This window comes from Magnolia sinica, chromosome 8, assembly GCF_029962835.1.
Source record: "Magnolia sinica isolate HGM2019 chromosome 8, MsV1, whole genome shotgun sequence".
Taxonomy (NCBI): domain Eukaryota; kingdom Viridiplantae; phylum Streptophyta; class Magnoliopsida; order Magnoliales; family Magnoliaceae; genus Magnolia; species Magnolia sinica.
Window position 1 is genome coordinate 35084634 of NC_080580.1, and position 27912 is coordinate 35112545.

General features: G+C 38.3%; 1 protein-coding gene and 1 non-coding gene across 10 annotated transcripts; both read left to right on the forward strand.

Annotated features, from left to right (window-relative positions):
* Positions 1-17249: 17249 nt before the first annotated feature.
* LOC131253237 (DDB1- and CUL4-associated factor homolog 1-like) lies at positions 17250-19170 on the forward strand. 9 transcript variants are annotated; one of them, XR_009175046.1, is made up of 7 exons: positions 17253-17274; positions 17373-17433; positions 18188-18330; positions 18423-18459; positions 18554-18644; positions 18723-18761; positions 18846-19170. XR_009175046.1 is itself a non-coding variant. In XM_058254160.1 (2 exons), exons 1-2 carry the CDS (start codon positions 18582-18584, stop codon positions 19059-19061), a joined length of 279 nt encoding a protein of 92 aa, XP_058110143.1. In that variant the 5' UTR covers positions 18554-18581; the 3' UTR covers positions 19062-19170. The 9 variants fall into 9 exon arrangements, 1 of the variants encoding a protein (XP_058110143.1); XR_009175049.1 differs by lacking the exon at positions 18423-18459 and having other exon boundaries at positions 18188-18363; XR_009175048.1 differs by lacking the exon at positions 18423-18459 and having other exon boundaries at positions 18188-18261.
* Positions 19171-27345: 8175 nt separating this feature from the next.
* On the forward strand, positions 27346-27451 carry LOC131254556 (small nucleolar RNA R71). Its single transcript, XR_009175674.1, has one exon. It is a non-coding gene; the product is annotated as a small nucleolar RNA R71 (small nucleolar RNA).
* Positions 27452-27912: the final 461 nt, after the last annotated feature.

The window sequence follows — 27912 nt, forward strand, 5'->3', positions numbered from 1 at the left end:
GAGAGAGAGAGAGAGAGAGAGAGAGAGAGAGAGAGCCCTCACCGAGGGAGGGCAGGGGTGAGAGAGAGAGAGAGACAGAGAGAGAGAGAGAGATGAGGGAATGTGGGCGCGCGCGGCTCTTTTGAGCGCGCGCCCAAATTTGGGCGAGATTGGACGGTGCTCTGTGGGCCCCACCATGATGTATGATTTTCATCCATGCCGTCCATCCATTTTTACAAATCATATTAGAGCTTTATGCTAAAAATTAAAGGGAAATAAATCTCAGGTGGTCCACACCACATGAGAACAATAGTGATTAGCTATCCACCATTAAAATCCTCCTAAGGCCCATTGTACTGTTTATTTGACATCAAATCTGTTGATTTGGTCATCCAGGACCAGATGAAGGGAAAAAACAAAAATAAGCTTGATCCAAAACTTTTATGCCTATTGATCATATTTTTAATGGTCGACGCTCATTCAACACGTTTCCTGTAATGTGGTCCATTGAGATTTGCATATATCTCATTTTTGGTCTCATATTGTAAAAATATCTGTAAAAATATATGGACAACATGGATGAAACACATACATCGTGGTGGGAGCCATAGAGCACTGAACACTAGTCATTAGTTAGTGTCAGGGGAGTAGTCAATCCGTTCTCAAGCGTACAGAGTAAATCCTATGGGGGCCACCATAATTTATTCATTTTATCCACTCCATCCATCCATTTTAACATATAATTTTATTACATAAGTTCAAAAATGAAGCCTATAAAAATCTGAAGTGGACCACATCATAGGAAATAGTATAAACTGAACGTCTACCATTAAAATAATTTGTAAGGCCACCGAAGTTTTGGATCAAGTTGATACTTTAGTTTTCCCTTCATCCATGTATTTGTGATCTATTGAACAGGTTGGATGACAAATAAAAATCATTGTAGGCCATAGGAAGATTTCAACGGTGGAAATCATTATTCCTAATGTGTTCCTGTGGTATGGTCCATTATGTCCACGTCGTCCATCTGAGAGAGAGAGAGAGAGAGAGAGAGAGAGAGAGAGAGAGAGAGAGAGAGGGCGCGAGAGTAAGAGTGAGAGAGGACAGAGAGCGAGTCTCTCTTACGAGCGGTCATGGGTCACATGGTCTGTGCTCTGTGGGCCCCACCATGATGTATGTGCATGTTTCATCCTTGTCATCCATCTATTTTTCATTTTATTTTATGGTATGAGACAAAAAATGAGGTATATCCCAATCTCAACTAGACCACATTATAAGAAATAGTGTTGAATGAGCGTCAATCATTAAAAACCTTTTGGGGGCCATATAAAGTTATGGATCAATCTGATATTTTTTTTCCCTTCATCTAGGCCTGTATGACCTAATCAACAGATAGGATGTCAAATAAAAGGTACAGTGGGCCTTAGGAGGGTTTTAATGGTGGATATCCAATCACTATTGTTTTCATGTGGTGTGGTCCACCTGAGATTTATATCCCTCTCATTTTTAGTATTTGGCCCTAATATGATTTGTAAAAATGGATGGACAACATGGATGAAACACATACATCATAGTGGGACCCATAGAGCACCGACCAACATCCAAAAACGGTTACTCGCCTCGATCATATTTCGTATGAGAAAGATATTGGGTAAACAAGATTGATCAACAATTTGAGTGAATTTTGATTTAAACATGTGAAGTTATTTACTTTTCATGTTTGGACTGATCAGATTGTCCAAAAACAGTTAAAGGTTGTTCATAATATCAAAAATATATAAATGAATAGAAAACACAAACATCAGCTTGATCCAAAACTTCTATAGCCGCCAAGAAATTTTAAATGGTAGAGGTTCAATCACACTATTTCCTGCGGTGTGGTCCACTTGAGCTTTGGATATGCTTCCTGTTTGTTCTTTAGACCTCAAATTATCTGTTAACATGGATGAATGGAGTGGATAAAATAAATAAATAGCGGTGAACCCCACAGAGTTTACTCTGATAAAGGTAATGAGTAATTCACTTAAATGTAGTGGAGAAAGGTTTCCTTAAAACATTCATAATCATATATTGGGCCTGCCTAAATGTGATTCACATATCCAACCCACTCATTATGTGTGTCCCACTTGGATGAGGGGTCAGACCAAGTTTCAACCGCATCCAAAACTCATGTGGGCCCCACCAAGTGCTTTTATATTTTTTTGATGTCTTCACATGGTTTTATATGGTTGGCCCACTCGAGTTTCGTTTACCGATGATTTTTGAGATATCTCATAACTATAAATGGGACACATCAAATCCACGATGTTGATGTTCGACACACATCATGATGAGGCCCACAAAACTTACTAACATCAATTCTTAGGTTCTCACAAGGTCAGTTATAAGTTGGGTCACAATTTTAACCAGAATATTTGGCCCATTTTACATGTCTAGTTCATTCACTCTATTTTACTAATTAATTCTCAATTTGACTAGTTACTCGCCTCAATCAGGCTACATATATATGAGAAAGATATTGGGCATACAAGATTGACCAACAATTTCAGTGAAATTTGATTTAAACATCTGAAGTTATTTACTCTTCAATTTGAACTGATTAGATTGTCCAAAAACGATTAAAGGTTCAATTAGTGGATGTGCCTAATAATTTAGTAATTTTATTTTTCACAAATAAATTTAACATTTTTTTTTTCAAAATGTATATATTTTTTTACTCTTTTAACTAAATATCATTTTTATTATAAATAAATTTAACATTTTTTTTTACAAAATTTAATTTTCTTTTTTAAAATATACATTTTTTTACAATTTGTTAATTTTTTCACAATTTTGTTTAATTTTTTTAAATTTTCTTTTTCAAAATATCATTTTTTAAATATCACTTTTGTTATACAACTTTTTAATTTTCTTTTCAAAATATAAAATCTAGTTTTCTTTTTTAAAATATGATGGATGTCGGTTGTCTTTTTTTTTTTCTTTTACTTTTTAGATTCCATTTGGCTTAAACTATATTCCAATTCCTTTTTAATTAACAAGCAACTTAAACTATATCTAAGTTGTGCAAGTTTACATCTCATTGCTTTGGAGACGAGTTAATAGCCGAAAAATGATAACATGAGAATGGCCTATACTAATGTATGCATTTGGTACCAATTCTTAATGTTGGCAACACCTGGCATACCTGTACCTCTCCAAAGGTCACACTGATTGGATGATCTTAACTGTCTGAAATTGCCGTTGGATTAATTTGGACCATTTTCTTTTTGACTATCCTGAGGAACATTGACTTGTACTATTCTTTTTAAACATCTATATGCTTCAATCTCCTTTGGTCTGCACTTGTGTTGAAGGGCACATCTATTATGTTGGGTAGAACACTTATTTTAATATCACAATGATTGGATAATCTCAACCATCTGATATTACCGTTGAATTTAGACCATTTTCTTTTTTACCAAGGTATTGAGGAACTTTGATTTGCACTCCTCTTTCTTAAACGTGCATTTTTTTTTTAACCTCGAGTTAACACTCTTCTTCTTCTTTTTCTTTTTCTTTTTTCTTTTCACGTTTACATGTTTTTAATCCCACCTTGTGTATTGTAGGCCACATCCATTTAATTTGGTATAGATCTTTTTTTTTTTATTCAATTTTTCTTGTCAAAATACAAAATCTAGTTTTCTTTTTTAAAATATATATTTTTTTTTACATTTTTTCAATTTTTTCACAATTTTGTTTAATTTCTTTTTTTTTTTTTCAAAATATTTTTTTAATCTTACTTTTGTTATATAACTTTTTAATTTTTGTTGTCAAAATACAAAATCTAGTTTTCTTTTTTAAAAAAAATATTTTTTTACAATTTGTCAATTTTTCACAATTTTGTTTAATTTTTTAAATTTTCTTTTTCAAAATATCATTTTTTAAATATCATTTTTGTTATATAACTTTTTAATTTTTCTTTTCAAAATACAAAATCTAGTTTTCTTTTTAAAAATATATATTTTTTTTACAATTTGTCAATTTGTTCACAATTTTGTTTAATTTTTAAAATTTTCTTTTTCAAAATATCATTTTTTAAATATCACTTTTGTTATACAACTTTTTAATTTTTCTTTTCAAAATACAAAATCTAGTTTTCTTTTTTAAAATATATATTTTTTTACAATTTGACAATTTTTTTACAATTTTGTTTAATTTTTAAAATTTTCTTTTTCAAAATATCATTTTCTTATCGAATTTTTTTTTTTCAAAATTATCAACTTTATTAAAAGTTCTTAATTTTTATTTCAAAATCTAAATTTTTTTCTTAAACATTGTTAGTTATTTTTCTAAGCTTTTTAACTTTTTTTTTTTTCGAAATTCATAATTTTTTTTTGTTTTTAATGTTTGACTTGAGCATTAGTCTAATGCAGACGGTCTTTGACAGTCTCAAATAACCACAATAAGACGGCTAAGGACCGTCTCTAATAGAGACGGTCATTGACAGTCTCAAATAGGGACTGCTAAGGACCGTCCCTAATGCAGGTTATTTTTGACTGGGTTACAAAACTAGTAAAAGACGGCCGTTGACCGTCTATAATTGAGACGGTCCATGACAGTCTCAGATTACCAATACAAGACGGTCAATGACCGTCTCTAATAGAGACGGTCCTTGACAGTCTCAAACGGAGACAGCTAAGAACCGTCCCTAATACAAACTATTTTTGACAGTCCCAGATTATAGGAAAAAACGGCCAACAACCGTCTCTAATTGAGACGGTCCTTAATAGTCTCAAATTACCAGTAAGAGATGGCCAATGACCGTCTCTAATATGGACGGTCTTTGACCGTCTCAAATTTCGGCATATAAGACGGTCAGAGACCATCTTTTATTCCAGATGGTCAATAGCCGTCTTTTGTCTGTAGTTAATGACGGTTTTTGACCGTCTTAAATGATTTGTGGACATTCAAAATTTTAAGACAATAATAAGGACGATTAAGGGCCGTCTAAAAGTTTAGAGACGGTTTACGGCCATCTCTAAAATGTCTTTAAACCAAGCAATTTTAGAGACAGTCCAGAACCGTCTCTAAATCTGTCATTTTTTTCCCATTTTTTCACGTAGTGGTGGGTCGTGGTTGTCATGTTATATGGGTCGTGGTGAAGCTACTCCATCTTGAATCCAACGGGCAAAGATAGCTACTGACAATCATGGCCTGAATCCAGTTGCACACCGCGGTTACCTCCTCAATCTAGTCAACCCTTCATTATCTATAAAAAGAAGTCAAAGTCTACGAAGAAAAAAGGATGCCCTGTCTCTTAGGGCACACTGAAAAATAAGTGTACGGACATAAGCAATGCCCGGTCTCCTCGCCACCTTACGAACTTTATCATTTAGGACCAATTTACTCAACAATAAGAATCCTGAGATAATATGGTATACTGCCCGTAACTATTGATAACATGCGAAATGTTTTTCCCTACTCGGGGATGGTAAAATGGTGCAAATCAAACTTTGAAGGGATGACCCTAGCCTTTTGATTAGCCTGAGAAATTGAAGTTTGATGGATTGAAAGTTAGGGAAATACAAGGAAAAGTTGAAAATGCATCACATAAGTGGGAGGTAAACTCACATAAGCACTAGGATTGAAAAGATCTCAGCCGGTAGAGGTGGAATCCGACTCTAAGCTAGTGGCGGACTTGATGAATGGTAGATCTCACCAGCTTCGATCAGGAAGTCCCACAAAGGAAATTCCTTTTTCCTTCAGCATTGTCATTTGAAACCGCCTGTTAGAGACAAACTAATTTCCCTCCCTTTAACATTTAAAAAAATAAAATAAAAAAATGAAGGTAATATCTTTGTCAAAAACTCAAGTTAGCCGGAGCAATGTATAATCACACCTAAAACCTATATATTATCTTGTTGTGGCCTAGATAAGTATTGTAATGGTTCGAGTTTTGGTTTGTCCGTTCATCCTGGTGGGTAGACCGGATGACTGGGTTAGATGATATATACACAGCATGCTGCATTCCATCTGGAAATGTTTGTTGTGTTTCCCTACCAAATGGGTCCCCATTGTTCCGTTTGGTGCGATTTACCGGACTTATGGATTAGGTTGGACTTAGGGATCTAAGCATGCATAGAGGGGTACATCTAATGGATGAATTAGATATCACTCAAACATCATATTAGATCCCACACAGCTTGAATGCATGGTAAAGGTCATGATGTGTATGTGAAATCCATTCGGACAGTTAGAATTTCAAGTCAGGCCCAAGGACAAAACATTAGGCCGACCTATGATTCAGGTATAGGCCACACCAAAGAAAACAATTAGGAAAGAGAAGTCCACTCTTGATTTTTACAGGCACCTACTGCGATGATTATATGAAATTCACTCTAATTAACCACTAGATGACCCATCAGAATTTACCACAGAGGCCCAAACATCAGCCCTACCTCCTAACATGATCCATAAAATGGATGAATGGGGTAAATTTCTAAGAAACATCATAGTGAGCAGAGTTGGGTTCATCCAACAATCACTCAAAGTCAAGTCAGATAACAACATTTTTGGTCAAGCAGTGAAGGTGGACCCGTTTTGATGTTTTCCCTGCTTCATCTTGGTCTATGTGACCTTATCAACAGGTTGGATTGCAAAGTATAAACATTACGATGGCCCTTGGGAGGATTTTAATCATGGGCGTTCAATGGCCACTATTTCTTATGGTGTAGTCCACTTGAGATTTGGATCTGGCCCATTTTTGGGCCAATACCTCAATACGAGATGACAAAATGGATATATGGAGTAGATATATAACACATACATTAAGGTGGGCCCCACTGTCATGGGATTGCTGGACTGGCTGTTTCCTAACCAAACGTAATACGATGAAAGTTCATACTGATGAATATTAGTCATTGATCTATTCTCCATTGTCCATTTCTTTTTTTTTTTATAAAATAAAAAATAAAAAATAAAAAATAGAGGCTATTGGATATATGGCCAATTATATTATGTCAATATCATTCTAACGAGAATTTCTACCTAATGAACAGATGAGATTTTAAATTTATTCTATTTTAGCCATTTGGTGCAGGGCCATGCATTTACCATCTTACTTGGGCGAGTGCTGTTGGAAGGCTGCGAGTGCGGCTGTGGGGCTAGGGCTGTCAACCGGCATGGTTTGGGCTGGGTTAAGCTCTGCCTAAAGTGGGCCTGCATCATTCATGCTAAGCCCAAACCTAGCCTAGGCCCATGATGAGCCAAAAAAGTCCAGCCCGTGCCAGACTAGATTTTTATACAAGATGCGGTCGACTCAAATCTCATGAAATTTTGGAAAGGGGTGGACACCCTTTATTTTTCAAGAGATCTACTGTGATGTGTATATAAGATCTACTCAGGCTATTAGTTGTGTAATCCCATGCTAAGCCAAGGGAAAAACGATTAGGCTTTCCTATTATTCAAGTGGGCCACATCCAATAAAACAGTTACAAGAGAGATGTCAGCCATTGATTATTATAAGGCCCCACCATGATGATTATATAAAATCCACTCCAACCATTTGCTGCCACACCAAATTTTAGGCATGTGAACCAAAAATCAGCCCCAACCACAATTTCGGTGGACCATACCAAGTGAAATAGATTAGAGGGTCAGCCTTATCTAATATATTGCTTCCAATTGTCTATGCCACTAAAATCACGAATAGGGCTGATTTTTGAGTTATGTACCTAGCATGGTGTTACATACCGGATGGACGGTGGTAGATTTCACATCAACACCAAGGTGGAGCCCACCCAAGCTGCCAACCCCTTTTTCCGAAATGGTGTACTCTTCATCACGCGGTATGATAATTCTCATCCCAGTCTCCTCTTTTAAATTTTTAGGAGGCCCACCTTGATGTGTAAGTGAGATAAACTATGGAACATCTCAGAAAAGTGCTACAAGTCCTAACAATTAATAAGTTGTACATTAATTTAAAGAAGTGCAATTTTTTAACAAACAACTTGTTATTTTTAGGATTTGTTGTGACATTTACGGGCATTCGTATAGATAATGAAAATGTTTGAGCCATCAAGGAATGACCGATTCCAACAAACATTAATGAAGTGAGGAATTTCCACGAGTTGTGACATTCTATTGACGATTCGTGTGAAAATTTAGTACTATAGTCGCACCCATTACAGATTGCATGAAAAATGATCGTTTTAGTGGACTGAGGAGGCTGACAAGAGCCTTGTTGACATCAAGCAACGATTATCTACAACAACGATCTTGGTTCTTCCCAATTTCGATAAGTTGTTTGAGGTTGAGTGTGATGCCTCATATATTAGAATTGGAGGAGTCTTATTACAGGAAAGCACGCTGGTAGTCTTCTACAGTGAGAATCTTGGTGAAGCCCAAAAGAAATGGTCAACATTTGAACTTGAGTTGTATGCAATAGTTAAAGCGCTGCGACATTGGCAACATTATCTAATTCAGAGAGAGTTTGTTCTCTATACTAACTATCAAGCTTTAAAGTTTATTTATAATCAGGCTAATGTAAATCGTGTGCATGCTAGATAGGTCGCATTTTTATAGGAATTCACATTCATTCTGAAGACGATTTCCTCTTCAAAGGGAATCAACTATGCATACCCCAAAGTTCTCTGAGAGAGTATATTATCCAGGCACTATATGGAGGTGACCTTGGTGGACACCCTAGGCAAGACAAGATGCAGATTCTTGTTGAGGAACTGTATTACTGGCCGCAATTGATACGTGACGTAGGTAAAGCAGTGCAGTACTGTCATGTTTGTCAGACTTCTAAGGGACAATCTCAAAATATGAGCCTTTATACCTCGTTACCTATGCCTGGTGGCCTTTGGGATGGCTTATTTATTGACATCGTACTTGGTCTCCCACGAACACAACACTGTATAAATTTGTTGTTTGTAGAGGTAGATTGTTTTTCAAGTATGACACACCTTATCCCATGTAAAAAGACCCTCGATGTAACACATTTGGTGAATCTGTTCTTCAGAGAGGTTGTGCCGCTACACAAGGTTTTTAAGACCATTACTTCTGACTATTACGCGAAGTTCTTAAGCCACTTCTAATGGACTTTATGGAATCCATTCGGTATACTACTTTAGTTTAATAGTGCTTACCACCCGCATATCGATGGACAAATTGAAGTTTTAAATCACACATTGGAAAACCTTCTCCGGTGTATTTCCGGTTCCCGGTCGAAGTAGTGGGATTTGGCGTTGTCTCAAGCAAAATTTGTATTCAACAATATGGTGAACCGCTTAACATAGAAGTTCTCATTCCAGACTATTTATGGTTGATTGCCCGAACACACACTTAACTTGGTCCCTTTGCCCAGTATGATTCATCTACGTAAGGAGAGATTCCGGCCGAGACCTACAACAAGTTGAAGAATAAGAAAATTGGATTGGTACCGATCCTCTGAAAGATCAATGATAATTCTTATGTTGTTAATATAACATGTAGATCTCACGTACTTTCAATGTTGTGGACCTGAATGAGTATTATAAACTGAAGCTGGACGAGAACTCAAGGTCGAGTTCTTTTGAAGTGTAGGGGATTGATGTAGAGTAGGTCACATATTCTTTCATGTCAAAGATGGGCCAAAGAAAGACGGATCGGAGGTGGAAACAATTCAGACCGTCGGAACCTTAAATAAGTTGTATCTTGCAAATCAGGATGAAAGCTGGACTACAAGGATATCAAGCAAGCCAACCAAATTGGGGCCTAAAACTAGCAACACATTTGTAATAGATCCCAAAATAATTTTTATACAAGATAATAATGTTTTAAAAAATTATTTTACTTTGAAAATTTTCCAATACCGAACACTTACGGCTATCAAGCATTCTCTGCTAACAATGCTACAAATGGTACTTGGGTAAAATCCAGCTCCTTATTGGCCAATCTGGGAGTACTTTTTGGGCATCCTCTATCCATGGTAGGGTTCACATAATAATGATTTGGGTCATTGAAAATTGGTGTTAGCTATGGGCTGAGACTGGGAGTAGAAAAATCAAGATTTTAAATATGACCAGCCCGACCATTCCAAATTCTAACCTGTACCTTCCTCAGGCCGATCCAAGGTTTAAAGTATAATCTAAAGTTGGTATATTGCTCGTATGTGCCAAGATTTTTTGTGTAGGAGATTTGAAATTTTATCATATGGTCACACCTTTGAGATCTATTCTAAAAATTTGGCCATTTCACTCGCTCTTAGGTATGCCATTATATGTGCAAAACAAACAGCAGTTGCTTTCTAAGGTTTGCAGAGCCCACATGCGTTTCAAACCCTGACCATCGACAAGAAAGCATACAGGCTAGTATAGTGCTAGGCATAAGACACGAACCGTCTAATGGGTAGGCAGGGGGCTTGGATGTTTTGGGCCTTTTGGCCTACCAATCGGGCTGTTTAACTTCCATTTGGACTGCTTATTTGTATTGTACATTTTTGGCTTACCTGAGGAGTGAAAGGGCCTTTTTTTAAATTTTGAATAACAAGAACTAAAAAGTTTGGCTCAGCTGGTGCAAGGCTCAGATGTCACACATACTCCACTTTAGCATGTGTGATTTCATGCAATGGACAAGGATCTATTTGCGCGTGGGCCCAGTAAACCTGTGCTTTCTGACACCATTCCGTACTAATCCTCCCTGCAAACCTCTGCTGATATTTCTTTCAACAAAAGAAAATCCTCCTCTCAAACACTAGTCAATCTATATTTACAGAGGTAGAGAGATAGTTGCACTTGTTGCTACTCACATCGCATATTAATACCATCCATTATGTCCAGCACTACCCTGATTTGATAATTCCAGTCTAGTAAGTGCTGCATCAATAAACATTTCAAATAGAGTAATGATTCACATTCATAAGGCAAAAGAACTCCGTCAGTTGGATGGAACCATCTAATCATACTTTTTCTTCTTCTTCCTCTTCTTTTTTCCACCGAATTTAGAGGAGTCACTCGATGAACACCTTATCAGACTAAAGGTGGGCGTCCCTAAAATCCCTTTGAAATCCAGTGATGATAGGGAGGCCACCGTTATTTTTTGTAGGGTTACAACATGATGTGTATGTTGTATCCCTTCTTACCATTAGACATGCAATCGCAATTGGGGGAGGGTTGTCCACTATTGAATTTTGCAGGGCCCATCATGATGATTAAATGAAATCCACTCTAACCATTAGATGACACACCAAAATTTGCACATGGGCCCAAAAATGATGCTCATTTGTGGTTTTGGTGGGGCCACACCAAGGGAAAAAGTGTTATCGGTGAGGGTTGCCTGTACACTGTTTCCAATCGTATGGTCTACCTGAACTATAGATTAGGCTGATTTTTGGGCCCCAGGCCTAGCATGGGATGATACTCCTGGTAGTAGGGGTGGATTTCTCATAGGGGCCCATCCATGCTGCTGACTTGCTCAGACAGTCCACCGCTTAAGAAATCTAACGGAAGCTACCTAATGATAAATACTTAAATTAAGGGTGTTGTTACACCGCACCACCATGACCCGACTGTCGTGCGCGAGCAGGTAACCCCCCCTCTCTCTCTCCTGTTGTGAACCCCACCATGATGTAAGCGTGAGTCCATGCTATCGGTGTACATCCAGGCCATCCAGCACTACAAGAAAGTAGGTCTTTAGCCTCAATTTTTTAGCCTCGGTTCAAAAAAAGGAGGCTAAATATGGTTTTTAGCCTCGGTTGTAAAGGAACTGAGGTTAAAAATTCACTTTTTGCTTCGGTTGATGAGAAACTGAGGCCAAAACTCTTCCCTATTACTTCGGTTGGTGAGAAATTGAGACTAAAAGTCTACCCTTTTGCCTAGGTTGGTGAGCAACTGAGGCTAAAAGTTTGCCCTTTTGCCTTGGTTGTTGAGAACTGAGGCTAAAAGTCTGCCCTTTTGCCTCGTTTGATGAGAAATTAAGGCCAAAAGTCGGCCCTTTTACCTCGGTTGGTGAGAAATCGAGGCCAAAAGCCTGCCCTTTTGCCTCGGTTAGTGAGCAATTGAGGCTAAAAGTCTGCCTTTTTGCCTCAGTTGTTGAGAAACTAAGGCTAAAAGTCTGCCCTTTTGCCTCGGTTGGTGAGCAACTGAGGCCAAAAGTCTGCCCTTTTGCCTCGGTTGTTGAGAACTAAGGCAAAAGGTAGCCTTTTGGCCTCGATTTTCAAAGCCTGCCTTTTGCCTTGATTATTGAAAATCGAGGCCAAAAGTCTACCCTTTTATCTCGGTTGGTGAGCAACTGATGCTAAAAGTCTACCCTTTTGCCTCGGTTTTTGAAAACTGAGGCCAAAAGTTTGTCATTTTGCCTCGGTTGGTGAGAAACTGAGGCCAAAAGTTTACCCTTTTGCCTCAGTTGGTGAGCAATCGAGGCTAAAAGTCTGCCTTTTTGCCTCGGTTGGTGAACAACTGAGGCCAAATGTCTACCCTTTTGCCTCGGTTGGTGAGTAACTAAGGCCAAAAGTTTGTCATTTTGCCTCGGTTGGTTAGTAACTGAGGCTAAAAGTCTGTCCATCATTTTTGGAAACTCATTTATGGAAGTGGGCTGAAAAATTATTTCTTGAAGACGTCTATCATTGAAGCCTTCTTGAGGCTACCGAACTCATCACGATGGGCCATGGTAAGATTTCAAAGATAAATGGTCCTATTATCACTGATTCATACATTATGGCCCATTGGAGTGTTGAATCAGCCTACTATTTTGGGTCCAATTCTAAAATAATCTATCATAAGAGATGGATGGAGCGGATGCCATGTCATGTTGAGCCCTACAAAGGTGTTTGGTTCAATGCCCTTCTTGCCTCGGTTATGGAAAACTGAGGCCAATATCGCCCCAGACACGTGCCTTTATACTGAGAAAGGAGCAAGAATACTTTCGACCTTGCATTTTCGTTATTTCCCATAAAGCCCAGCTACAAAAGCAAGCCACCATCTCTCACTCAGAGTCTTTTCGGGCAAAAGGTCCCTGCGAGTGCAAGCAAGTCTCCCAAAACCCTCATTTCTCTCGATTTCTGCTCGAAAATCGTCATTTCTTTCTTAAGTTCCAACCATTTCGTCGATTGATGGCGAAAGGAGCTTCGGAATTCTCGTTTCTCAGATGTGCAGGTCGATATTGCTCTTATACCCGCATTTTGTCGTTAAATCTCGTCGAAGATCGGATGTTCTAGCTCTCAATTTCATTTTTCTGATTTATTTGGAATTTCTTTGCTGTTTTTCTATTTTTTCTCGATCGAGAACCCTAGATCGTCTGGTTTAGAGAGGAATGCAGAGATTTTTTATTTTTATTTTTTTTGGAATTCTGTCGGATTCCCATAAAGAAGACCTTTGCGATTTCCTTGTTTGCAGATTTTGATTCTTTTAGCATGTTTTCGAGTTTTTTCTAGTTGAAACCCTGGAAATGGAGATTTCACATGGAAATTTCGTCGATTTTTTAAAATGTTAGGAAAATTTTGCTTACTCTTGCTCTTGATTTCTCATTTTCTTTTTTCTTTTAATGATTTTTTTCTGCTATTTTGAGTTTCTGTTGATTCGTGACTTTAGAAGTGGAAATTTAGAGAGTGGAACTTGAAATTTTACGAATTTCTTTGGAAATACTTCTCATTGCTCTTATTTTCCATATTCTTCATTTTGATGATCTTTTCTCTATCCTTTGTATGCATTTTTTCCTATATGAGACCCTAAATTTTTGGACTTGGAGAGAAGAATTTGGTATCTGATGGCAGTTAGGTTTTAAAGACCAGTATATTAGCCCCCTTTCTCTTCTTTTCTGAAAGTTTTCACCATTTTCGATTGCTGCTTTGGATATCTTGGAAGAATTGGATGATACTTTGTTCGATTTGCAGTAAATCCTGTCTAGTCTTGTGATTTTCATACCTTTTTTGGCGTCTAAACTGAATTTGTGATGGATTGAAAGGCAATTTGTTTGATCTGTGGAAAATCGGTAATTTCGTTTCATTCTTTTATTTTTATTTATTATTTTATTTTTTGCATTTTTTGTTGTATTTTTTTTCTTGATTTACGGAGCCTTGAAATGAATTTCTTGGAAGGAATGTGTTGAATTGTGGATGAAGGATCTGAGGTTGGGAATTTTTTTTTATTTTTTTATTTTTTTTTTTGTCTAGTTGAATGCCGATTTTCGGTTCCAAAGAATTGTGCTATTTTTCTTCTTCTTCTTCTTCTTCTTCTTTTTTCTTGTTGATTCGGACTCCAGAAGGCCTCTTGGAATATTCGGAATTTTTGGTAGTTCCCTGGGTAGAATTCGATTTTGTAGTGATTTTGAAAGAATTTTGTTTTGGCATGACTTTCATATTTATAGAGTGATTTAGAAAATCTTTTGTTGATTTTCTTGTCTTTTGCTTTTCTTCCTTTTATTTCTACTCCTGAATTGGATGTTTTTGGATGAATTGGAAGGTATCTTAGAGTTGCTAATTTCATTTTGTTTGATTTGTTCGGATTCCGAAGGATTTGTTTATTCTTTCCACACGACGTTATGATTTTTAGAATGAATATGAATGATTATCTTTTGTTCTTTTTTACTATCGAAATTCACAATTCTATATGTTTTAGTTGTATTTATTCAAAATTTTCTGATTGGGAGAGATTGCTGCTTTCATTGTGATTTTCTTAAATCCTAAGAATGAACAAAAGATATCTGTTGGTTTTTGATATTTATTAGTTCTCTTGATATTTTGCCCTTCTTGGAAATGAAAAACGCTTGCAGACCTCGCCTAGACACCTACTTAGGTTAATTTCTCTAATGTGGGGGAAATTAACCTACTAGGTTAATTTCTCTAATGTGGGGCAAATGACTTGACATGCATGAAATCCACGCCATCCATCAGGCACACCACCCATTGTTTCACCTTGATTCCAAATATCAAGCTCATTCAACAATCAGTCGGACCACCCCATAAATTTATACCTAATGGGTGGGTGGATCTTAGGGAAGTATCACCAACATGGCTCTCGGATTGGAGCACCCCTTGTGGTGCGAGTGTGCGAGAGTGTGTGGGGTGTGAGTGTATGTGGGAGGGGTGAGTGTGTGTAATAAAAAAAAAAAAAAAAAAAAAGATGTTCTTTCGAATTGGATGGTTTTGGGTTACTGGTAAGGTGGAAGAAGTACAACTTGTTATGGTCTGAAAGTACTTATGATGTTGCTCTGATTTATTTGTACTTCCAGGAGCACAATCAATTGTCTAGAGGTTTTTTTTTTTTTTTAATCTCTTATTGTCTGGAATAATTATTTTTTAAAAACAATATATATTATGGAATTGAGCTTTTGCATGCATTTGTTGGAGCATAGTTGGGACAACCATTAATTGAGAAGCTGCTTTATTTGCTTCTTGGAATGAGATCTTCTCTACTGGTGTGTCCACTCCTACATGTGTGAATATGTGTGCCTGTTTGGTCTTTTGGGATGCATATCCATTTCAGAACTAATAGTTTCTGTTATTGTAATACATATGAAATTTCTTAGCTATTTTTCTAGTACAAAATCAGGTATTTCTTGGATTGAAGGTAAACTTTTGGTTTTCTATCTCCTTGTCAACTAATATTCTTTTCATTATTTTATTTTTTTTCCTTTTCTTTTGAACGAGTGAAAGTAAATTTTGTTCATGATGAAATGCTCTTTGGGTTATCAGCAAGATGCATCACAATCCCAAATATGCCATATTGCCCCCTAAACTGGAGTTTCCTCATGCACACAGGAGATCTTTCCTATAGAGCACGGAGATGGAAAGTGTTCAGTATCATGGGGCTCCTCCTTTGGAAGCCCCACCTAATAGCATTCCCTGAAGTCATCATTGATATATGCATTTCAATGGTTTTAAAGTAACTGTGCCTCTGTAGCCCTCCCAAGAAAAACATATTTTGTATTTAAAATCTTTTTTTGTTTAATTTTCAAAGCATGGAACCATTCAATTTTTTGTTGAAATGTTCCCAATATGCATTTGGGAATGGATCCAGATGCATATCTGTGCAAACATGAAGTTGTAGTTATGGTCTTAGGTGTTGACCATTGACTTCGAATTTGTTTTATTTGCAGTTTTGAAAAAGTTGTGTTTCTGGAGTAGGTTTCTTTCTCTTCGTATTCGACTTTTAGGAACACTTTAACTCAACTCCTCCAATTTGGGAGGACGTTCTGTTTCTGGTGTTGCTCTCCAGTTCACATGTATATTTCTTTGTGGAAAGGATGGAAGCGTCCTAATCCTAAAGAATTCTTGCTGTTTTGGTTGTTGTCGTCTTTTGTTATATTTCTAATATCTATAACTTAATAATCTTTGATTGTATAGTATGACATCTTGTTGGTGGAGTGTTTTTATAATTGTGCTTGTTATTGATAGAGTTGAAAATGGTTCCTTTTATTGTCTGATTCTATTATTTTCATGATAATCATTTATCTAGATATATGATCATTTATGTAGATATAAATTGATCATTTGTGTTTGAAGTTCTTGACAAATGGTACCTGGTGACAGCCTTTGTTGATGGATGGCTGAAAATGTTCCTGTCCCTTGAGCTTGATCTTGAAAGATTTGCATTCATTAGAAGGATTCAAGTTACGTAACTTGAATTTATTTCTAAGGATTCTCTTGGTTGCAGACGTTCCATTAAGTTGAAATAAGCAGATCTACTGTCTTAAGCTTTTCTTTTTAACGATCATGGTGTGACCCTCTGGTTTGCTTGTCTTTATTATTCATTTGAATGTAGATATGGTGTCATTCTAAAAAAACAGATAGGCATTTCTACTATATGTATGTTTCCTGTCTCCATTTTCTAAAATTAGTCTCAAAAGGAATCGTACCAGACATATGATTCCTACAACTTTTAAAAGAATCATAGTATATGTATGATTCATATGTTCTCTTTGCTAATGTAAACAGAGAATTACAGTCCATGGCTGTTGGGGATACCTTAATTTTGATATCTATATATAAATATATATATATATATATAAATATATATATATATCTATATATATATATATATATATATATATATATATATATATATGTCTGAAAAGGGGAATTACATGGAATGTCTTGCTTATTTTAAAAGAATCTAATTATATGTATGATTCTATATTTCGTAAAACTAGTCGTAAGATCATTCTCTTTGCTATGTAAACAGAGGAATACAGAGATTGCTGGCATTGTTCTCTCATTTGACCTGAAGCTTATACAGGTAAATTTATTTTTGGATGCCACCTATCTTCTTTTTTTTTTCATTGTTTTACAACATCTTGTGGTTCTCTTTGTATTTTGATTCCAATACTTTCTTATGGGTATTCCTTCCACTTCATTCAATCCAAGACATGTTCTAAATACCAATGTCTGGAAAACACATATTCATTTGTCGTTTTGCTTATTGTGATTTGTGCAGGGAGTTGCTAACCGTGGTGCTTCCATTCGAGTCGGTCAAGACACAGAGAAAGCTGGCAAAGGTGAGGATTCTTTTAAGCTTTAATTATCATCTCCTTTGCTGTTTTCCAAATTCCGCCATTTGGGTATGTTTTCCAAATTCCGCCATTTTGCATGGCTGATCAGTTTCTCTTGAACTGTTTTTTCTATTTCTTAATTGGACAATCTTAACCATCCCATATCAGCTATTGGATGGCTGATCAGTTTCTCTTGAACACTAAAAGTATGTGAGATATCTAAGCCTTTCTATAACTCAATACGATATACATTATCATCGACTTTTGTCAACACCCAACAAAGGCCAACTTTCTTTGGGTTCAACTTATTATAAGTGCCGGTTGAAAATCATTTCTCACACAAGTACACCATAACCAAATCACTTTTAGCAAACACCGTGGAACACCTATGTATGTTGGCATCCTCTTTATATTTTTTATATCATTTTAGCACTTAACTTGTTAATAGACATTGCTAATTTCTTCTTCTGTTGCACCCGATTGGATATCAGATGAATGCTTCTAACTATGCATATTTGAGCATTTTACTACCATTACAATAGCTCACATTGTAGAACTCGACATTTCAAATAGAAATAAGTCAATGCTTTATGACTTGTCATTACTCATCAAAGTTACCAGTTATACATTTTGTAGCATAAATAAGTGCATCACATTACATCTTCATCTTATTTTCTGTAGTATAGACTGAAAGATTTGTGTAAAGTTTTTCTAGCTAAGTAGCTGACTTATTTTATTCGAACCTGCAATATCTTCTCAGGGAGCCAAGTGTATAGACTGATTTGCTCCAAGAAGCTGAAAAGAACGTACTCGAATCGACAAAAGCTGTGAATGGTAACCAACTTTTAGTGAGCTATTTAAGTGATTGCAAGTATGTTCTGCAGATAAGGGACTTGGAAACAAGTCTATTTCAACATCCCATACCGCTAGACATAGGTACCATTTACAGGATTTCTGGATCCCATCCTATGTCTAACAATAGACCTCTTCTACAGAATATCTTCATTTTTGGAACCTCACCGCTAGACATAGGTACTGCTAGACGGGCCTATTGAAACAGGTCTATTGCAATATCCATATTTTTTATTAGCTTCATTAGCTTCCTTACTCTTGGCATTATTTATAGGTGCAACTTAGCAACTGAGGTTCCAGAAATGAAGATATTCAGTGAGATTGTTATATCTGGATTTGATCGCACAGAGTTCCAGGTTAATCAGGTAAGCTTATTACTAAAAGAATATGCTTTGTGCTGCAAACCTAAAGGCTTTCTTATTGTTATGGTATTTGTCTTTCAGATATACTCTTCTCCTAATGAGCCGTATATGCTTTTTTAGGTATTTTACTAAGTGAACAAAAGATCCTCTATAATCATTTAAATCCCATGGTTGTGTGGTTTTGATGTTGATTTGTTTATTTAGGACACTTGCAATAGTTCACAGACTATTGTGCCTACTATTGCTCCTGCAGTAGTTGGAGATCGGAGGATATCTTTAGGTCCTGGAGTAGGTTGTGCCGGCCTTGCTACACAGCTAGAACTAGGATATCGCCAAGCATGTCTTGCAGCCAGCGGGCCAGAGCTACCTATTGAGGTTGCAGGGCCTGCTACGCACAATTCGAATGGAGAATGCTGGTAGAGGCAATGATGACGTTGGCCTGGAAGCAGCAGAAGATGGACGGGCAGTGTTATCTCAGGGTCCGCCAAGCACGACGGCACCGGTGATGACGGGCGCGACCATGACTCCTCATAATACGCATACATATAATGTGTTCACTCCCCAAGTATAGGGTTGTGATGTAGTAATAAACTCGGTAAGACCGAGGTCGAATCCACAGGGACTGATACCTGTACGTTATCTGAAACCAAGTAGAACTAGAACTAGACTACCAAATAGAATTTTAAGGAATAATTGTGGAATAATTATCTAAAACTTTAAAGAATTCAGAGGAAGGGAAACTAGGGATTCAGAGGATCCACTTGTAGAGATCAGGGAGATCTTATGCTTGCATCAGGAATCATGGAAATCAATCTGAACTTACTTGATTTAGGCTTTACGAGATGAATGGTATATGAATTAGAATGGATTCCATCACCAAACCATACCCAGGAGACAAAGTTAACAATAGAATTAAACTAATCACCAACCAATCAACATGCTATGAAGGTTAGGAAGGGTACTATCATCCAACCATGCCCAGGAGACGATGGTGAACAACAGGGCCTCCTGACGTCATAAACATTAAAAGAGAAAAAGAAATATTCAAAGCCATTGCAAACCCATTGTAATTTCAGTCACAACAGACCATTAAAGACTGAGAAAATATTCCTTTAATAATCAACTTAAAATCAAATTCAGTTCAAAAATTTAAATTAAACGCATAGAATAGACTCTCCCATCTCGCTACAGGCTTCACCTCTTAGCCCTAGCTAAGAGGGTTAGCCACACATGAATGGGCTGAATAAAACAACAAAATAAAAATAAAAAGGGAAAGAAAAGAACAAGAAGGAAAGAGAGAAACCAGCTTCACGTCTTCACCCCTTGTTGCTCACGTCCCTGCCCAACTGTCTTCTTCCCTCTCCTTCACGTTTCCGCCTCCGATCCCTTTTAAAGACAAAAAAACTCTTCCCGGAACTGTTGTGGAGTCCTAAAAGAATTAGGCTGCGGAAGCTGGAGACTCCATACACGCCCTGCGGAAGTTTCACGAGCAGGAAGACTCCTTACACAACAAGGCCGGTGCGTAGGCCTTTCCACAGCCAAGAAAACGGAAGAAAAAACTTCCACTTCCCTTATATTCTTTCCAAATAAATAACGTCACTTGGAAAATATTTGGACGAGATACACGATGGATGGTTTGGATCATACCTCTGATCAACTATGGTGGGCCAAAACCGCATGGAAAACCCGGGTTTTCCATACGCAAAAACAGAGCCAGCGCTTCTTGCGCTGGCTGTTGGTGGGACCCAATCCTTTCAGTTTCTACGAAATTCACTCCGTCCATTGTAATCAGGACGAAAAACTGTTCAGGAAGGGATAGTTTTGGTTAGATTTTAGTGTGGCCCACAAGCTGGTTCAGCCCACCGTTCATCTTCCGTTCGATCTTTTTTTTACATGTGTGTGCATAATGGGACGAAAAGGACATCTAGGTGAGGGTTACGCCCCACCTATTGATCAAATGGATGGTCCAGATTATCAGAATACCCGATGGGTGGGGCCCACAATCAAAGCCCGGACAAACACTTCGAAGACGCTGTTGCGTCTTTGGATTTTTTTCGCGCCTGCTGACCGACTTTGAGTGCACGGGTGCACGGCTGGTGCACTTACAGACTGTACACATGCTATGCATGTGGGGTCCATCATGGTTTATGTACAAAATCTCCTCCATCCATCTGGTTCTTCACATGATTTAAGGCGTCGAGACCGAAGATGAGGCGTATCCAGCGATCAGGTGGGCCCCAGATCAGTAAATTGTGGGCTGAAATGACCGTTAGGCCACTTCCGCAGCGATCCAATGGATGAAATTTTACGTGTACGGTTCATTTATGGTCCTCAGGCCACATATGGAGTTTCGAACTGATCGGATGGTGTGAACCCTATGATCTTGCATTCTGGACACTTTTCAGGCCACTTAAGCTCCAATTCCTAGATTTCCTTGGGTCTCTGGCGTGTAATTCCGTCGATCTTGGTCCCCTGGAGTCCGTCCCTTGCCTTGGTGCATTCTGAACGTTAAATCCGTGCTTTTAGCATCCCGATCCAGTCTCAGCTCGCAATTCCACCTTGCAACACAAACATGATTAAAATGGGCTATTCAACGGTACCATGTTTATAAATCCAGGCAATAACTGGGTCTGATATGCAATATTTGACCCTCAACACAACCCCCAACCAGCATCTTGCTAGTCCCGAGCAAGGTATGCGAAAAATAAATTGAGAATTACAGGACAATTTCTACAAACTCAAGAGATTTATGAAAAACAATTCAGATACTCGAATTCTAAGATTCATGAATGTTGGCATTACTTTCTCCTGAAATCAAGCTCACGGTAAACTTCATAATCAAGCTCAAATATTAATCCATTAATTAGAACGATTCTAAATATTGAGTTCCATGGGTGTATCGTGTAATCTCGGCTTATCATTAAGGTTCACTTCTTAATTTCATGATATTATCGGTAAACACTAAGATAGTTCATAATAACTAAAACTTTCCTCACGGATCATCTTTTCATTAATCGACCTTTGATATATATTTTTTTTCTCATTAAAATACCGCCAAGGGGAGGAATCAAATCTTCACCTATAGGGAGCAAACCTATGATGAAGACCATTGCCCACCCCTTTCCGTAGGCTACTTTGGGAAATCAAACCTTCACCTATAGGGAGCAAACCTATGGTGAAGATTATTCACCCAATCCTTTCAATTTTCTCAGGCCGGTTCCTTTCATGCTTAGTGAGTACCAAGTAAATCCTTCAATATCAAACTGAGACCTTAATGTGAAAGCGAGATGTGACATGTGAGATCATAACTCAATCAAAGTGTACAACTTCTAATTCTGGATTAACAATTCAAACTTAATTATGCAATCCAATAGATACTGAATCCAAGCGTCTTAAATTTCCAACATCATGTATCTTGAAATTCCAAGTGCCCTAGATGGCCGTCAAAATCCCTTCGAATTCACAAGAAAGTCCAAAAAAAATTTAAAAATTTTCACAATTTTTGCTCAAGACCAAGAAAACGCTGATTAGGAAACCTAATCTCCCACCCCCAACCTAAAATCTACATTGTCCTCAATGTAAAAGAAATAAGCATGCAATGCACATGGGACAACGAAAATATAAGAGGAGTGATGGAAAGATATTACCTGGATGAAAGAATCAAGAGGCTTTCCAAAGATATCTACGTAAGAGCGGGTCAGCACAAGAGAGAAACCAACAGAAGTAAAATAAAATAACAAAAATAAAATCCTACCTATACCACTTTCGTAGGTGCTCTCGATTGCATTTAGCGTATGCAACAAGCCTTTAAACCCCTAGGTTGCCCCTAGTGGACGAGTTGTAGTCTCGTGAGGGTTTGCAGTAATGTTACCCACAAACATTGAACTAACTAATGATAAAAACGAAATGAAATGAAGAACTGGGTTGCCTCCCAGGAGCGCTAAGTTTACCGTCTTCAGCCAGACAAATAAAGCAACTACCCTAGTCCTATGAAAGCGATAAACCTACCTATACCTCCATCAGACTAGGAGATCAATCCTGGTAAACAGGAGCAGTCAGGGGCATGGACATGTCCTCTGAATCAAATTTCTCGACAAATGGTTTCAATCGATGTCCATTGACTTTAAACTCCTTGCCATTGTCGGGATCTCTTATCTCAACGGCCCCATGCGGAAAAACAGTGACAACAATGTAAGGGCCGGTCCAACGAGATCGAAGCTTACCCGGAAAGAGATGTAATCAAGAATTGTACAAAAGGACCTTCTGACCAGGCGTGAATGATTATCACAAAATGTGTTGGTCATGAAATGCTTTCATCTTGTCCTTGTAAATTTTTGAATTATCGTACGCATCATTCCGGATTTCCTCAAGTTCATTCAATTAAAGTTTGCGTAGCGAGCTAGCGTTGTCCAAATTAAAATTAAGATTTTTTATCGCCCAGTATGCTTTATGTTCCAGCTCCATAGGCAAGTGACAAGCTTTCCCATAGACAAGTCTAAAGGGAGACATTCCAATAGGGGTTTTAAAGGCAGTATGGTATGCCCATAAGGCATCGGTCAATCGGATTGACCAATCCTTACAATCAGGGTTAACCGTTTTCTCTAGGATATGTTTGATATCCCTATTGGAAATCTCAGCTTGTCCACTTATCTGTGGATGGTATGGGGTGCTCACCTTATGAGAGATACCGTATTTCTTCATTAAGCTCTCAAATGGTTTATTACAAAAGTGTGAGCCCCCATCACTAATGATGGCTCGAGGCGTTCCGAATCGAGAAAGGATGTTTTCTTTTAGGAATTTAATGACCGTGCGATGGTCATTAGTTCGACACGAAATCGCTTCGACCCATTTAGTGACATAATCCACGGCGAGCAAAATATACAGATTTCCAAACGATTGGGGGAATGGTCCCATGAAATCGATGCCCCAGCAATCAAATGCTTCAATGATAAGGATGGGATTCAAAGGCATCATATTTCGACGGGACAATGCTCCCAATTTCTGACAACACTCACAAGCTTTGCAAAACTCATGAGTGTCCCTAAACATAGTGAGCCAATAAAAGCCACACTGCAGAATCTTGGCCGTGGTCTTTTTAGTAAAAAAGTGACCACCACAGGCCTGTGAGTGACAGAAGGAGATGACGCTCTGATGCTCATCGTCTGGTACACATCTCCTTAGGATTTGGTCTGGGCAATATTTAAATAAATAAGGATCATCCCAGAAAAAGTTGCGCACCTCGGTGAAGAATTTCTTCTTATCTTGCGCAGTCCACTGTGTCGGTATGGAACCTGTGGCAAGATAATTAGCAATATCAGCGAACCAAGGAGAATGAGAGACTCTGAATAGTTGTTCATCGGGGAACATATCATTGATATGGGTCGCCTCAAGGGAATCAGAGGTATTAAGGCGAGAAAGGTGATCGGCCACTATGTTCTCTACTCCCTTTTTATCTTTAATTTTCAAATCAAATTCTTGGAGTAGAAGGATCCATCGTATCAAACGGGGCTTAGAATCATTCTTAGAAAGAAGATACTTAAGTGCCGCATGATCTATGTAGATAATGATCTTGGATCCGATCAAGTAGGACCTAAATTTGTCCAAGGCGAACACTACAGCTAAGAGTTCCTTTTCCGTAGTCGAGTAGTTCACCTGGGCAGAATTTAAAGTTCTACTTGCGTAATGAATGACGTAGGGCCTCTTATCTTTTCTTTGGCCTAGGACCGCCCCAAGAGCATAATCAGAAGCGTCGCACATAAGCTCAAAAGGAAGGCTCCAGTCGGGTGGCTGCATGATAGGTGCAGTGGTTAACGTGCCCTTAAGCTTGGTGAAAGCTTCCTGGCATTGCTCAGTCCACTCGTACGGAGCATCCTTTTGAAGAAGAGTGCATAAAGGACGAGAGAGGAGACTAAAGTCCTTTATGAATCTCCTATAAAATCCTGCGTGTCCTAAGAAGGATCGTACATCCTGTATGTTCTTGGGTGGAGGTAGGTTAGAGATAAGATCGATTTTTGCCTTATCTACCTCAATTCCTTTGGACAAGATAATATGTCCAAGGACAATTCCCTTATGAACCATGAAATGACACTTCTCCCAATTTAGTACCAAGTTCTTTTCTTCACATCTTTTTAGTACACATTTAAGACTTTCCAAACACTTGCTGAAAGATGAACCAAAGACAGAGAAATCATCCATGAAGACCTCTAGATATTGCCCCACCATGTTAGAAAAAAATACTCATCATACATCGCTGAAAGGTGGCAAGGGCATTACATAGTCCGAATGACATCCTTCGGTAAGCAAAGGTGCCGTAAGGACATGTAAACGTAGTCTTTTCCTGATCTTCAGGGGCTATCTCTATTTGGTTGTAACCCGAATACCCGTCAAGGAAACAGTAATAGGAATGACCAGCTAACCTTTTCAAAATTTGATCAATGAATGGTAAAGGAAAGTGGTCTTTCCTCGTGACGGTATTCAACTTCCTGTAGTCAATGCACATTCTCCAACTAGTAGTGACTCTAGTTGGCACGAGTTCATTATTAGCATTGGCTACGATGGTGATTCCGGACTTCTTAGGGACCACTTGAGTTGGACTCACCCATTGACTATCAGATATAGGGTATATGATACCCACGTCCAATAGTTTAAGAACCTCGGCCTTAACCACTTCCTTCATGTTTGGATTTAGTCTACGTTATGGTTGTCGAGTGGTTTTTGCATTATCCTCAAGATATATGCGGTGAGTACAAATCGAGGGATCGATTCCCTTGAGGTCCGCTATCGTCCATCCCAAGGCTCCTTTATGCTCAATGAGAGTAGATATGAGCATACTCTCCTGTTCTTTCTCTAGGTGGGCAGAGATCACCACCGGGTATGTCTCATCTTGACCTAAATAGGCATATTTCAAATCAGAGGGCAAAGGTTTTAGGTCAAGCTTCGGCGGCTTGAGGTTAGACGATAGAGGCACTACATTGGTTTGTGGCAATTCTTCAAATTATGGCCTCCACCGGTTAACTTCAAGTACCGGTGCAGTATCAAGCAAGGCGCACGTCTCCCTAATCATGTCATCATCAAAATCATGAGAGTGGACCAGGGACGTCTCTAGATGGTCGGAGGATAAGGTTAGAGGTGTCGTATCTTCCACGAAAGAGTCAATCATGTTAATGTCGTGGAAATCGTCATTCTCCTCTAAGTTTCTGCCGTTATTGAAAAAGATGTTTGACTCCAATGTCATATTCTCAAAATACATAGTCATGACACCATTCCTGCAATTGATAATTGCATTTGAAGTGGCAAGGAATGAGCAGCCAAGAATGACGGGGATCTGAGTGCTTATGTTATTGATGGGTTCGGTGTCCAGGATGATAAAATCTACAGGGTAGTAAAATCTATCAATTTGGACCAACACATCCTCAATTATCCCTCTTGGTACACGAACAGAGCGATCAGCAAGTTGTAGTGTGGTTAGGGTGGGTTTTAATTCACTCAAACCTAACTGTTTGTATACCGAGTAGGGAATCAGATTGACACTCGCTCCTAAGTCAAGAAGTGCGTGATCAATTCGATGGTTCCTGATTACACATGATATGGTTGGGCTACCGGGATCTTTGAATTTCTGTGGCATGTCTTGCTTTAGGATGGCACTCACTTTCTCAATCAAGAAAATTTTCTTTTGAATATTTTGCTGTCTTTTGGTCGTGCATAAGTCTTTCAGGAATTTGGCATATGAAGGTATCTGTTTAACGACATCAAGTAGAGGAATGTTGACTTTCACTTGTTTCAACACCTCTAGGATATCCTGAGAGTTAGAGAGAGGTTTTGGTGAAACCAACCGTTGGGGGAACGGAGCAACTGACTTCTCTAGAAGTTTTGGTTCTAATTTTTATGGGGCATCACTGGATCCATCATTGTTGTCCTCTTCTGGTTCTTGAGGCTTTTCGGGCCTAACCGGAAGAGTTTTATCAATGATCTTTCCACTCCTAAGAGTGGTGATGGATTTAGCGTGCCCCATCTGATTTGAAGAGCTGGGATCATTAATCTCGTACTGCGGTTTAGGATTGGGGAGAGGTTGTGCAGGAAGCATCCCCTTTTCTATAACCGTCATACGAGAATCTATCTTTTGCATAAAATCTGTAATTCTCCGCATTGCCTGAGCCAGCTCTTGTATGGAATTTTGAACCGGTTCCTCTTGAGGTTTCACTTGATTTGGATTTTGATTGAAGAAACCTGGAAGAGTAGTCGTTTGTCCATTCCTCCAACTAAAGTTTGGATGATTTTTCCAGCCAGGATTGTACGTATTGGAGTTAGGTCCAGTAAAAGGTCTTTGATAGTTGTTTACGGCATTGGCTTGTTCATTCAACACTCCTCGAAAGGTGGGTATTGTAGGACAATTTTATTAACCTTATCCTTCTTTCCTTCCATGGCCTCAACTTTCCTTATGAGCGTAGTCACTTTACACTTGAGATCATCCTCTTCTTTCAAGAGATATAATCCACCTTTCTCCTTTAATTGAGTCGGCCTAGACGTGGTGTTCGACTTTGAGTAATAGTCCCAAGATTGTGTTTTTTTAGCCAAACTGTCGAGGTAGTCCCATACCTCGTCGACATCTTTATTAATGAACTCTCCATTACACATTGTCTCGACCATTTGGCGCATGGAAGATGTCAGTCTATCATAGAAAAAATTTGTAATGCGCCACGTTTCAAATCCGTGTTGTGGGCATGAATTGACCAAATCTTTGAACCTTTTCTAACATTGGAAGAATGTTTCATCTTCCTTTTGGGCAAAGTTCATGATCGCTTTCCGAGGGTAATCGTTTTATGATGTGGGAAGAATTTTTTTATGAATTCCTCTGCATGTCGCTCCATGTGCCAATGGATCTCGACCCAATGAATGTAACCACGTCTTAGCTTTCTCTTTTAAGGAAAAAGGAAAGAGTTTCACCTAATTGTATCCTCGGATACATTAGGAAAACATAATGTAGCTATAATTTCATCGAACTCTTTTAAATGTAAATATGGACTTTCGATTCAAGTCCATGGAATTTGGGAAGGAGTTGGATAACTCCTGGCTTGATGTCCATTTATCCTGTGTTTTCGGGAAAATCATGCATGAGGGCGTACTCACTCCCGCCGGTTGTAGATAATCTCGTAAAGTACGAGGCAGGGGTGCCTGTTGCCCCTCATTTTCATCTTGGGTATCCTCCACCCTGGGTGGAAGTAGAGGAGGTTGGTCTTCAGCCATAACTTCAATTAACTTAGGGGATTTCGAG